Source organism: Urocampus carinirostris, chromosome 5, assembly GCF_059441175.1.
Source record: "Urocampus carinirostris isolate Australia breed hairy pipefish chromosome 5, RoL_Ucar_1.0, whole genome shotgun sequence".
Lineage (NCBI taxonomy): Eukaryota > Metazoa > Chordata > Actinopteri > Syngnathiformes > Syngnathidae > Urocampus > Urocampus carinirostris.
In genome coordinates this window covers 9,329,188-9,342,693 of record NC_142353.1, presented here as the reverse complement: position 1 = coordinate 9,342,693, position 13,506 = coordinate 9,329,188, and the positions used below count along the sequence as shown (strand labels likewise).

Below are 13,506 nucleotides of genomic sequence, written 5' to 3'. Positions count from 1 at the left end.
GTGACATCCACTCTTTTATCTCAATGAGGCAGGCCTCCAAATTTCCACAGTTTAGTGTGGGAGATTTCTCCAACGGAAGATATAGTTGAGTGTCGTCTGCGTAGCAGTGGAAGCTGATATTGTACTTGCGAATAATATCACCTAATGGAAGCATGTAAATGCTGAAAAGAAGGGGGCTAAGCACTGAACCCTGCGGAACACCGCAGGTAACATTAAGGGGCTCAGATGTCATTTCACCATATTTAACACAGTGCGTCCTATCTGAGAGGTAGGATCTGAACCACGAGAGGACGGTTCCTGAGAGACCAATCTATTTTTCCAACCGTTCTAGTAGGAAATTGTGGTGCACTGTGTCAAAAGCAGCACTAAGATCCAGCAGCAGCAAAAGTGATGAAGCGCCAGAATCCATTGCCAGTAGGAGATAATTTGTTACCTTGATCAGAGCTGTCTCAGGAGAGTGGTTAGCCCTGAATCCTGATTGCATAGATTCAAAAAGGTTATTTTCGGATATGAAATAATTCAGCTGCTGTGCCACTACTTTTTCAAGTACTTTAGAAAGGAAAGGTAGGTTTGACACAGGTCTATAATTACATAAGATTTCTGGATCAAGGTTGGGTTGTTTCAGTGTGGGTTTAATAACGGCGGACTTAAAAGCTGCTGCAACTACACCTGAGGAGAGTGATATGTTTATAATATTTAGAACTGAAGGTCCAAGGACGCCAAAAAGACCTTTAACAAGCGAACCCAGGAGCGGGTCGAACTGGCAAGTTGTCGGTTTAGCCGCATTCACCACCTGTTTGAAATCATCAAGTGACAGTTCACTAAAACTGGACAATTTCCCTGGACAGCCACCCTGTCGTGCATCTGTAGATTTCAGCCCTTTAATATGAGTGGTATTAATAATGTCTTTAGCAATTTCTTCCTGTATGCATTGAATCTTCTTAGTAAAGACGACCATTAAATCATGAGCAGAGTGCGTCGAACTCTGCGATAGTCTGTTGCCTTGTAGCCCTTAATCACAAAAATGTCTCAAAGGTCCGCACAGGATTACAATGACACCATCGCCTGATCTTAAACCAACATGCGGGCAAGGAAAAACTCAAAACCTCAGCATGAGGAAAAAAGAAACCTTGAGAAGGGGCCTCACAAGTGGACAATAAATGTGAGGTGGGCATCAATCATAAGCTTTTGAATAGACGTGTGTCTTGAGTCTACATTTAAAAACTTCCACTGAGGTTGTAGATCTTATCTCCAGAGGCAGAGCATTCCATAGCACCGGGGCCCGGATGGAGAACGCTCTCGAGCCTGCAGACTTCTTGGCTCTCTGAATCACAAGTAAACCGGCATTTTCAGAGCGGAGGCTCCATGCAGGAACATAGGGGGAATCAAATCAGAGAGATAAGAGGGCGCAAGTCCATGCAAACATTTGTATGTTAGTAAGAGAACCTTAAAGTCACATCTTCAGTGGACTGGGATCCAGTGCAGGTTGGCCAATACAGGGGTATTGATTGACTAATTATACTTCCTTTATCACTCGAGCTTACACAAGTCCCCGGTGTAGAAGGCCAAGATTTAACTGGTTGCTAAAACCTCCAACTTAAAGAAACAGTGTGTATTATTTGAGCGCTTAATGATCCTGTATGGTGTAGTGCAACCAAAATATAGTGCTAAAAAGGACACAGACTAATACAAACAACGGAAACTCATATTGACCAAACCACATAATTTTTCTTTCATTTATTCCCCTATCCTTTAAAAAGGTTTTTGGGTTCACAAAGCAGCAAGATGCCAGACATATATGACAGTTCCCTCCAGGTGAGGCTCAGGTTACGTGAAAAAAGTACATTGCTCAACCTAGAATTGTCTTTAAAAGTTCTTGTTTATTAGATTATATAATTAATTATAAGGCTGGCTGTGTGGTTAGCGCACAGACCCAGGGTGTGGAGGTTCAAGTCCTACTGCCGCAGCCTCCCTGCAAGGAGTTTGCATGTTCTGCCCGTGCTTGCGTGAGTTTCCTCCGGGCACTTCGGTTTTCTCCCACAATCCAAAAACATGCATGTTAGTTTAGTTGGCTGGTCCAAATTGTCCCTAGGTGTGAATGGGCGGGTGAGTTTTCCGTCTTTGTGTGCCCTGCGACTGGCTGGCAACCGGTTCAGGGTGTCCCTTGCCCACTGCTCGAAGATAGCCTGGATGAGCTCCTGCACCCCCCCCGACCCTACTGAGGATAAGCGCTGCATGGATGGATAATTTATTATTATTTTCCTCAATCATTAGGGTGTGATAAATAATTTATACTCTCCCTTTAAAAAAAAAACTCAATGTCAAACATCTACCCATCCATTATCTGCACCGCTTATCTTCAGTAGGGTCGCGGGGGTACTGGAGCCCATCCCAGCTATCTTCGGGCAGTAAGCAGGGGACAACCTGGACTGGTTGCCAGCCAGTCGTAGGTCACACAGGGACAGACAATTCGGTCGCTCGTTCACACCTAGGGACAATTTGGACCAGCCAATTAACCTAAGATCCATGTTTTTGGAATGTGGGAGGAAACCCACGCGAGCACGGGGAGAACATCCAAACTCCACACAGGAGGTTCGATCTCATGACCTCAGAACTGTGCTGCGCACGCGCTAACCACTGCATCGCCGTGATGCCCCTATGTCAAAAAACGGAGTGGAAAAACAATAGCCAAGGACATTTGTGGTTTACCTGAAGGGTGACAATGAAAGTACAGTACCAAATAGCATTCAAATGGGAGTGACTTTTTATTGACTACTTGAAAGCAAACACATCCTGGACATACAGGAAGAGAATTTGTCAAGAGTTAATGCAAAAAAGCACAAGAAGCATGACGGGTTTTTTAGGGGCCCCTTTGCAAAGAGCCACACATTCATAAACATTCAAAGAGCAAAAATTTGTCCTCTTTTATCCTGAGAGCACAAGTGTGATGACAATCTCCTCAGCAAAGTTGTTTGTGCTCTCTGAGAAAGGTTGAGTTCACCCAAAATTTACATTCACAACAAATCAAGTGTACGTGGAAATTGGTGTAAAAATTGTTTTTTCTTTCTTGTATCCGTTTGTCCGCCACTCTGTACACATGCCTCCATGAACATAGATTGGAAGGTTTAATCAGGCAGTTGAAACCCAAAAAGTGATAACATGTTCAATGCCATTAATTATGAAGGGGTAATCTTGAATCGCTAAAGCATGCTGCCAGAAAGCGCCCTGCGAAACAAGGACATGATAAAATTACGTAATACGCACGCACACACACGCACACACACACACACACACACACACACACACACACACACACATATATATGTATATATATATATATATATATATATATATGTAATAAATGCAATTTGTCATTTATTTCAGCATTTTGTCATTCTTAATCATCTATTTTGTTAAAGTTGAATGTTTTTAAATTTAAGGAGTTGGGTCGAAATGGCTTACCCATTTCAAACTCAAGTTTGAAATCCTTATCACAGGCAGGCATGAAAATGGGTCGGTGCTTTAATAAGAGAGAGGGGCGTGGAGGAGATATGTTTAGGACACTGTACAACCCAACAAAATATTGATATGTTTTTTATCTTGGCTGAATTAAGGTCGGTTGCATGAAAGCAGGTTAAATTGGCTGTTAGAGTGGAGATGTATTCTCTACAGCTAGCTTCCTCCTAACCAGGCTAAGAAATAGATTAAGAATATATATATATATATATATATATATATATATACCACAGCCATATCCCCCTAGTGGGTCGTGGCTAGAGTCATTTCTGACTCTTTTTTGGGAGATTGATTCAGAGGAGGTGATTCCCCCCTCGCTCAACCCAATTGAGGTGTTGGAAATGAAATGTCATTAGGTGACCAAACCCCCCAATTCCAACCCTTAATGCTGAACGCCAAGCAGGGAGGCAACGGGTACCAATGTTTAAGTCTCAGGTATGGCCCGGCCGAGGCTTGAACCACAACCTCCCAGTCTCGGGGCGGGCGCCATACCCCCAAGGGCACCGAGCTGGTCATTTCTAGAGATACATTTGGCAATTCTATCGTGCCGCGTGTAAAACATGGGTTTTATATTCTCCACTATAATTGGCTAGAAACGCAGAAATATGGTTCGATCCATATGTTGCTTTATCTTCTACTGGTGGTTATCCTCGCTTTTAAAGGGACAGTGTGTAATATTTAGTACCTCCTACTGGTACAAAAAAACTGATATAGTAACAAAAAAACATTTGAATACGAGGCAAAAAATACATGAACTGTCATACTGATGTTGGTTTGTTTTATAAAAAAATGATAGAGACATTTTTAGTTCTTTTACAAAGCAGAATCCGTACTTAAATCGGTGCCATGTTGTTGCCTGCTGAGGCACTCGATTTCGTTTGCATTAGACAACAGTGCCATCTAGTGGTCAAATATTACACACTGGGGCTTTAACATGTAACAGTTGCACCGCCTCAATTGCCCAGTTAATTCTCTGCAAACAAAAATAAACCCCGCCGCCCCCTCCACTCAAAACATTTTCCCCTTGGATCTACACAATTCACATAGGTCCGCCATTTGACTTAAAAACCGTGAATTTCTCCAAAAGATTTTCATGCCTGCTCTAGATGAAAAGCTCAGCTTGTTGGACCGACCCCCTCACTTGAATAACTTTTAGTTGAGAACAAAAACGGGAATTTTCACGACAATATACGCAACAAAAATCGACAAAATAAGTACCGAAACAAATGACAAAATGCTTACATATATGAATTGCATTTATATAATATAATTATTACGTAATCAAATGTGTTCATTTATTTTTGTATGCAGGGTTCGTACACCTTTTCATGGCCTAGGCCTATTTTTCCAATTTCTCCAGTACCATTTAAAGAAGGAATTCAGTGTGAACCAATCCGTAGCTCTTTTGTTTGAGGTCACAAAGTGCTGCCTATGGGAAAAAATGGAATAGATCCTAAGCCAAATATAAAACTAGACACCATCATTCACTGAATGAGGCATAAAAAATGAGTTCCCGTAGCCCAATTTGTTAGTGTTTGCTGCAGTCTCAAATTTTCTTGATCTTTTTCTTACTGACGGCACCCGATGTTGTCAAACTGTAGAGAAGGGAAAGTCGATTCCTTTAAAGTATAAATTATGTGCGAACTAAGGCGCGCAGGCAGACTTTCTTCATTTAACAATTTCAACAAACAAAAATTAATAATTTATTTTATCTGGTCTCCTTAGGGAAATTCATTTTCACTGACTGTACCAAGGGCGGGGGTACAGTCAGTGCTGTCGCAGCAGAGTGTGGGCCAAATGACCCATTTACAGCATCTGGTGGTCTCCCATCCAAGTACTAACCAGGCCTGACCCCGCTTCCACAGATCAAGGGTTCTCAGGGTGGTATAGCCATAAACAGGTAAAGCATTTTCAAGCATTTCTCAAACCTCGGAAACAATAAATTCAACCTTTTTAAAGATTTCAAGCACCTATACGAACTCTGTCATTTATACATTTATCTCAACATGTCAGGATTTGTTCGAGGTAAGATCAGGCCTGAAAAATCCAGCCCGAGCCAGACCAATGAACTTGATTTGGGGTACAGAGCCCAAGAAAACCTGAAAGTTCATATTTTGTTTGTGAGGGCTAAGACGCGCTTCTCTCTTGGTGACTTTGTTTTTTTGTAATTATTCACCAGTCATTGTTCTTTGTTTATCATTGTGTCGCGCGGTGGGGGGTATGCGCAATGGATTCAGCACGCAACACGAAGAAACAATGAAAAGAAAAATGACAAGCGACTAATAACAATTTTGAAATTAAGAAAAATAAGGTAGCGAGAGAATCCTGGCCCAAACCCGAACGTAATGATTGACATTTTAAGTGCGGTTTAGGCTCGGAATTAAGATCTTACGCCTAGGATTCGTCCTTCATAATTGATGTCGAGTGACGTCAACTATTCATTTGAACCGAACTGGCAGTAAACGAGTTACTAGCTCTCTTTTTGTCATCGTTTTCCTTCTTAATAAATAAAACAAAGTGAACTCCTGTTTGTTAGTCCTTTACAAGGTAGCTGGCTTATGATTTGAATAACAGGAAGTAACGGAAAGGAAAAAGTCAATAGACATCCCGGACTCACTGTGAACCAATAAAAACGTACCAATTTATTCAAGAAAATAAAAGCATGGAAGAGTCATTATGTTTTCCTGGGTTTACCATTACGCTTCTCCGCTTGTGAGCTAGTTTATTCGAAACCAATTGTTATTTCAGAAAATTAAGGCAGTTACTAACCTGATGAAAATGCAAGAAATGGCAGTTGCATCTTTTGACACATAAAAACAACTTGTGCTACTGACCAACGTACAAAGGTTTTTTTGTTACCATTTAAGAAGATGGTGAGTGGAGACAAGACCCCACTTAAAATCTTTTGACTTTAGGAAGTGTGGCTTGAATTCACACCCTTTAAAAACACTGACTTGGGCTATGATACAAGTGTGCCACCGATAACATCACCATCAAATGACACTCCCACATAGAATTTTTTTCTCATTTGAAATCCTTTTTAAAATCATCCGTACCGCTATTCAATAATAGATCTCTTCTATGCTATTCCGTTTTTTTGTTGCCATTTTCCGTCGGGTCTTTAAATGGACGATTCGTTTAAGCGCTTGAGTCGGATGCGTTGGATGTAGCTCATATTGGCGGGGCTGTAGCGGCTGGGGCTGAAATCGGGCGAGGCGGTCGGACGAGCCGGACTAAAGCGGCCGGACGGAGAGGTGAAGACGGACGACTGTGAGCCAGGAATCTGCAGTTGAGGTTTTACCACAGCGGGGCTCGGCCAACTGAACACATTAGACGAGAGCAAGGTTAATCGTGTAAGGTTGCGACAATTAGTCGACATTGTCAACAAAACAGATAATTGAAAATGAATACCATGGTAGACTATTGTCGTCTGACACATTTTCCCTAAAGTGTGAGGGAAAAAAACGTGAATATACATCTCTACATGAATACACTGTATTTTACAGACCATAAGGCGCACGCAAATACCCTACATTGGCCACAAATTTGAACATACACCTTATTATTCGGTGTTCCTTATATGCAGGCAAGTCGATATTTATCCAACCCGGGAGCAATGACAAGATCAACACTCGGGCCGCCGGGGGCATAAATGGCCGTTCACAATGGCATAGCATTGGATGCAACAGGAATCAAACCCAGATCACACCAGCGAGAACACCGGACCCATTGACATACTGTACCATGTGTGCCTGTGATCTACTTTTATCGCAAATGCAACGTCACTGACTGGTGGTGCTCCGCAGGGCTTTTTTTCCCCCAAAAGGTTTAAAAAAGAAAAAAAAAACACAGCCTCTACGGATACAGGCGACACATGAAAAGGTATTAGGTCTTATCTCATTATCACACAATTTTTAATCATGATGCCAGATATGTTGGAGAAATTTGAAAACAGAAAGTGATTAAAACCTGGTATTAAATTGGGTTTTACTTTTTCTCAGCTCAAACTAAGCATTTTAAGTAAAGTTTTGAATACGTCCAGCCATGTGTTTATATTTTTCAGGACGACCAAATTACTTCCCACAATTCCTTTCTCTTCATTCATTTTAAAACAACCAAATGACCCACAATGCCGTTCACTTTATTCTGTTTGGAATTTCATGTACTGTAAGAGTCGGCGATGCAATACTGTTTCAGTGGTCCCCCAACGTTTTCTGCACCACGTACTGGTTTAATGTTTGACAATATTGTGGCGGCTCAAAAAAAAAAAACACATTAGCAATTTGTTACCTTGACTAAAAATAGTGTGATGATGAGATAAAAGCTAATGCCTCATCATATTTTGCCTGTATCCCTTACGGTCTGATGGATAAGAACCAAAAAAGATGTTATATAATGAAATTGTGAATATGTTTGATTTTCGAGAAGGTTTGTTCAAACCTCACTTTGTGTTTGCTGTTCAAAACGTAATATTGGAATATAATATTGTGAATGTGCTTAATTGCTGTTGAGATTGTCATGATTGTTTTCTGTTTTTAGTGTCAATAAATTTGTTCAAACCAAAAAGCCGGCTTTATCCACTATCAAGGGCAACCGAAACTCTGTCGCAAATGTGGTGAGCATGGGCATCTGGCTGAGGTATGTGATTGAATTTTTTGTGGAAAGTGCAGAACAATTGGACATTCCGTTGAGGAATGGTAGTGTGCCCGCTTTGAGACTGGGAGGTCGCTGGTTCGCGCCTCGGCCGAGACATACCTAATTGGTAAAATGGCGGCGCCCTCTGTTGGCTGCGGCTGCATCGACTCGCTACAACGGGTCAGGTGTATCGACATTTCGTTCTGTGTACATTGTTACAAAGAATGACAATACAAAGGAAATTATTATTATTATTATTATGTATCAATAGCAGAAAATGCAATCTCTGTGGAGAAACGAATCACCTCTTTAGAAACTGCCCGAATTCGTTTGCTAACAAATTGAAAGCTAGGAAGGCAGTTAACAAAGACAACAAAGACAATGAAATGATGTCAGACAACATAGATAATGAAATGAATAAATGTCACAAAGACAATGAAATGAATAAATGTCACAAAGACAATGAAATTAATAAAGTCATGGAAATACAAAATGAAAATGAACAAGAAATGAATGAAGTTATAGAAATACCCAATGAAGATGAACAGGAAATGAATAAAGTTATGGAAATACCCAATGAATTTGATCAAGAAATGCACAAAGAAATTGGACAAGATAAACAAATTGAAAAAACAGATGTACCTACCAAAACTCCTCGAGGAGAGACCAGAGAATCAAAATTGAAACAGGAAGAACCTGGAAATTCTAATTCGATTTCTCATAAAATACCTGAATTTGGACATGACAAACGAATAGAAAAAGCAACTGCCACTCCGAAAACACATATTAATCAGGAAGGGCCTGGAAGAGAGTCCAAATTAGCAAATTTGTTTGCTATGCCACTGCCGGGATTTGGAGAAGACAAACAAATCGAAAAGGCGAACGACTCTCCAAAAACCCATACGGGCACTGGAAAGAGGGGTAAAAGTAAGACAAAATTGGGAGTGGTGAAAAAAACAGAAACAAAGATAAGAGATTTAGAAGAAAGCCGATTGCCGGTGAATAAGCCCACAAGGGAACTGTATGAAGTTGAGACGGAGGAAGTCGGGGAGGGAAAAAATCTGACCCTTTGTGGGCAGGGAAGTAAGAGACCCCTTGATAGGTCCTCTGGCTCACCCCCTAACCCAGAAAAAAGGGGAAGACCTGGAACCACAGACAGAGAGTCAGAGGGTCCCAGAGTTTTCCCCGGTGAGTCTCAAAATGAGGTACTACTCTTAAGTGATGTGTCTGACACAGGTGACACTCTCGATGATCTCGATGATCACCAAAGAATGGACTCAGATCCCCCGGTTTTGTCTAACTAGTTTAAATACTTTAACAACAATTATGAACATTACATTCTCTACTATCAATGTGAGAAGTGTGAGATCAAAGGTTAAGGCTCACAGTGTTTTATCGTTCTTAAAAACTATCAGAACAGATGTATTTTTACTACAGGAATGCTGCATCCCCTTTCTAAAAAATTATAAACAGTGGGAAGAGATTTGGCCATATCCGTCATTATGGAGTGGCTCGAATGAAAACCGTAACGATGGGGTAGCCATTTTAATAAACAACCCTCAACTCATCATAAAGGGGAGTACTGTGATGAGAGACGGACGCGCAATCTTAGCAAGACTTTCTTATATAGGGAATGATTTTAACCTCATTAACATATACGGCCATGCCGACAGACAACTCAGGTACGAACTTTTAGAGGACATCCAGTCGCATATGCTAGGCCATCAACCACTAATCGTGGGAGGAGATTTTAATTGCATCCTAAGTAGGAAGGATAGAAAGAGGAACGATGAGGAGTTTAAAGTAGATAAAACATCAACTTTATTACAAGACATGTGCCGGACATTTAAACTGGTGGACTGTTTCAAATCCATACATCCAGGAGAGGAGGGCTTCACCTGGTTCAGTAGTGACAATGCCAGAGCCTCTCGAATAGACTACATATTTACGAGGGGTTTAGCACAGAGTGATGCAAGATTAATTCCAGTTTTTTTTTCGGATCACTTGCTACTGTCCTGCTCTTTCTCATTTCCTTCAGGTATGACTGTTGGGAAGGGTTTGTGGAAGTTAAACTGCTCCCTGCTGGAGGATGAGGCTCTAGCCGCACAATACAGGGAGCTGTACAAAGACTGGCAGACCCTTCAAGACTCGTATGATTCACGAGCACAATGGTGGGAAATGACAAAGAAACGAACACAGACCTTTTTTAAAAATGCAGGGAAAAACAAGAAACTTAAAGAGATGAAACGCATGTCGGGACTACAAAGAAGACTCCAACGCTATTTCATCCTAACAGAAAAGGGGATGGACTTTAATGATGAAATCAAAGAGACCAAACAAGAACTAAACGCTTTGGTGGAAATAAAGAGCAAAGGCATCATAATAAGAAGCAGAGAAAGAGAAATAGAAGAAGGGGAAAAATGTACACGCTATTTTTTTAAAAAAATTATGGGAAAAAATGAGGGGCTTTTTAAACTTCAAAACGAAAACGGGCAAATAACAAAGGAAAGTAGTGAAATAACCAGATTGGTCGAAGACTACTACAAAAAATTATTTGAAAAGAAAGAAACATATGAGAATGAAATGGGGCATGTATTAGATCATATTTCAAGATCAGTGCGTCAAGACCCGTTTTTAACATCGAACTTTACCCAAGACCAACTGAATGATTGCATAAAGACTATGAAAAAAGGCAAATCACCCGGGGAGGACGGACTCAACCTCGAATTTTACCGGACTTTTTGGGATATTTTAGCACCAGATCTGTTAACTGTTTTTAACGAATTTTCCAGTCGAGACCATATGCCAGACAGTTTCAGAATAGGGATAGTTACTCTATTGCACAAAAAAGGAGACAAAATTGACTTAAAAAACTGGCGACCCATAACGCTTTTAAACGTGGACTGTAAAATTTTCAGCAAGCTTCTAGCAACACGAATGTCTGTTGTCTTGGGAGACTTGGTTGATCCAGACCAAACCTGTGCCATTGTGGGAAGGAAGATCAGCGACAGTCTCATGCTGATCCGTGACACCATTTGTTATGCAAGAGACAGAAACATGCGACTAGCGGTCCTAAACCTAGACTTTGAAAAAGCCTTTGATCGAGTCTCGCACCAATACCTCTTCAGGGTATTGCAAAATTGTGGTTTTCCCCAAAAATACATCAAGTGGGTAGGACTGCTATACCGAGACATCTACAGCAAATTCATGATTAACGGGAATTTATCGGAAGCAATCGAGATCAACTGCGGTGTACGTCAAGGTTGCCCTATGTCTCCCCTTCTCTATGTTCTTTGCATTGAACCTTTGGCAAAAATGTTAAGAAAAGATAGATTTGTCGAAGGCATCAATATCCCAGGAAGTGGGGGACAAATTACCAAGTGTGTTTTGTACATGGATGATTTTAATATTTTATGTACTGACCGCGCATCTGTTGGAAGAGCCCTTGACTTGACTGACCTGTTTGGGAGGGCGTCTGGGTCAAGGCTAAATAGAGAAAAATCACAAGTGAAGTTTTATGGAATGTGGAAAGAGACAGAAAAGGCAGGACTCCCGCTGACGGTGTTAAAGACAGACCAGAAAATCCTAGGGATAAAATTCAATGCGGATGGAGGAGGCGAGACCAACTGGGATGACGTGACAAGGAAAGTTAAGCAAAAACTTGTTTTTTGGTCACTAAGAAAAATGACAATAGAGGGGAAGGTCCTAATCATCAAAGCGATCATCCTCCCAATGCTTTTGTCAATCAGTTTAATTTTTATGCCTAAAAGAAACGTGCTGTTACAACTGGACCGAGCCATCTTTCGCTTTGTCTGGGGCTCAAAGTGGGAAAGGATAAAAAGAGATACAATGAAAAAGAAAAAGGAAAAAGGGGGGAAAGGAGTGCCTGACCTCCAGCTTTTCCTGGGAAGCAAATATGTCTCTCTCCACTTCCAAAACGCTGTGGGCCCACCCAACAACCCGAAAAGTCAAGCAATGACCCGGTTTTGGATGGGCTCATATTTGCGGAAGCTAAAGCTTGTACCAAACAATCGTTTGATTCCAGTTTCATTTAACTTGCCACCAACACATCTCTTTATTCGGGATTTTTTGAAGAAGTTTGATTTGGAAACACAAGAATGTCACACTTTACAAAACCACAGGGCCCTTATTGCTATTGTGCAAGGGCGAGCAACAGTAAGCCCTGTGCGGGGGCTTGCGTTTGGCGAATCCACAACGGTTTGGAGCAACGTCAATCATCCTGCCCTCCCAAACAGACTACGAGACTTGTCATGGATGGTGGCTCATGAAGTTCTCCCAGTCAGAGCCGTAATGCACCACCGAGGAATGTCAGCGACTTCGACGTGCCCTCGACCTGGCTGTGGCGCCCAGGAGTCGGTGAGGCACCTTTTTTGTGAGTGCAGCGCTGCCCAGGTCATGTGGACAATGGCCGAACAACTAGGAAAGTTCCCGGACTTGCCAGCAGGAGAGGTCCCTGATGCACAGTACGTGCTTTACGGGGTGAGTCGGTCGAGGAGGCCTCGGAACGACTTTGCCAGGGACTGGCTCACTCTCGCCGCCATCAAGGACGCCATCTGGACCTCCAGAAACCTGCTGGTATGGAGGTGCAGGCAGATCCCCCCCGTGGCTGTGCTCCAAATGGCTGCAGATACCATACAATCTGCGAGCGGCGGGCCTAGGACGCAGCCATAAAGAAGACTCGTCTGCACCCACCCGGAGGGGGGAGCCGGAGCTACACTGTGGGAGTCCCGGCAGCAACGGCCTGGGTTGTGGAACCTAGAAGGGAGAGGACCCACGCAGAAGGGAGAGGACCCACACAGAGGACTGGAAGAATGCTGCTTGGGAGGGTGGGATGGCAGAGCTATGCCCTTGCACAATAGTATTGCCTTTTACACGCTGGTTAATTACTGTTAAAAGAAAATAACTCTGAAATTGTTTAATTGATGTTGAAAATGTCAGGAAAAAATGTTAAAACGTCATATCGTCACGTCATATTGTCAGATATAAAAAAATTGTGAATATGCTTGATGGCTGTGTTTTGCTGCTGTTGGTGTCGGTGGATTTGTTCAGACCGAGGACAATCGACTTCGGCCTGGACGGATCTATTGACACTAACAAAGATGTTATATAATGAAATTGTGAATATGTTTGATTGCTAATAAGATTTTCGAGAAGGTTTGTTCAAACCTCACTTTGTGTTTGCTGTTAAAAACGTAATATTGGAATATAATATTGTGAATGTGCTTAATTGCTGTTGAGATTGTCATGATTGTTTTCTGTTTTTAGTGTCAATAAATTTGTTCAAACCACAGACCAAAAATAATCGACTTTGGCCTGGACCGATCTATTGACACT

The 13,506-nt window shown here is 41.8% G+C and overlaps 1 protein-coding gene across 4 annotated transcripts in view; it reads right to left on the bottom strand.

Annotated features, from left to right (window-relative positions):
- Nucleotides 1-2,746: 2,746 nt before the first annotated feature.
- Nucleotides 2,747-13,506, bottom strand: part of ankle2 (ankyrin repeat and LEM domain containing 2) — a 28,211-nt gene continuing 17,451 nt past the window's right edge. For all 4 annotated transcript variants that reach the window (XM_088335582.1, XM_088335583.1, XM_088335581.1 and 1 more), the window contains exon 13: nt 2,747-6,836. In XM_088335582.1, coding sequence (XP_088191708.1) covers nt 6,638-6,836 — 199 coding nt within the window. In that variant the 3' untranslated portion in view covers nt 2,747-6,637. The remainder of the gene's footprint in view (nt 6,837-13,506) is intronic.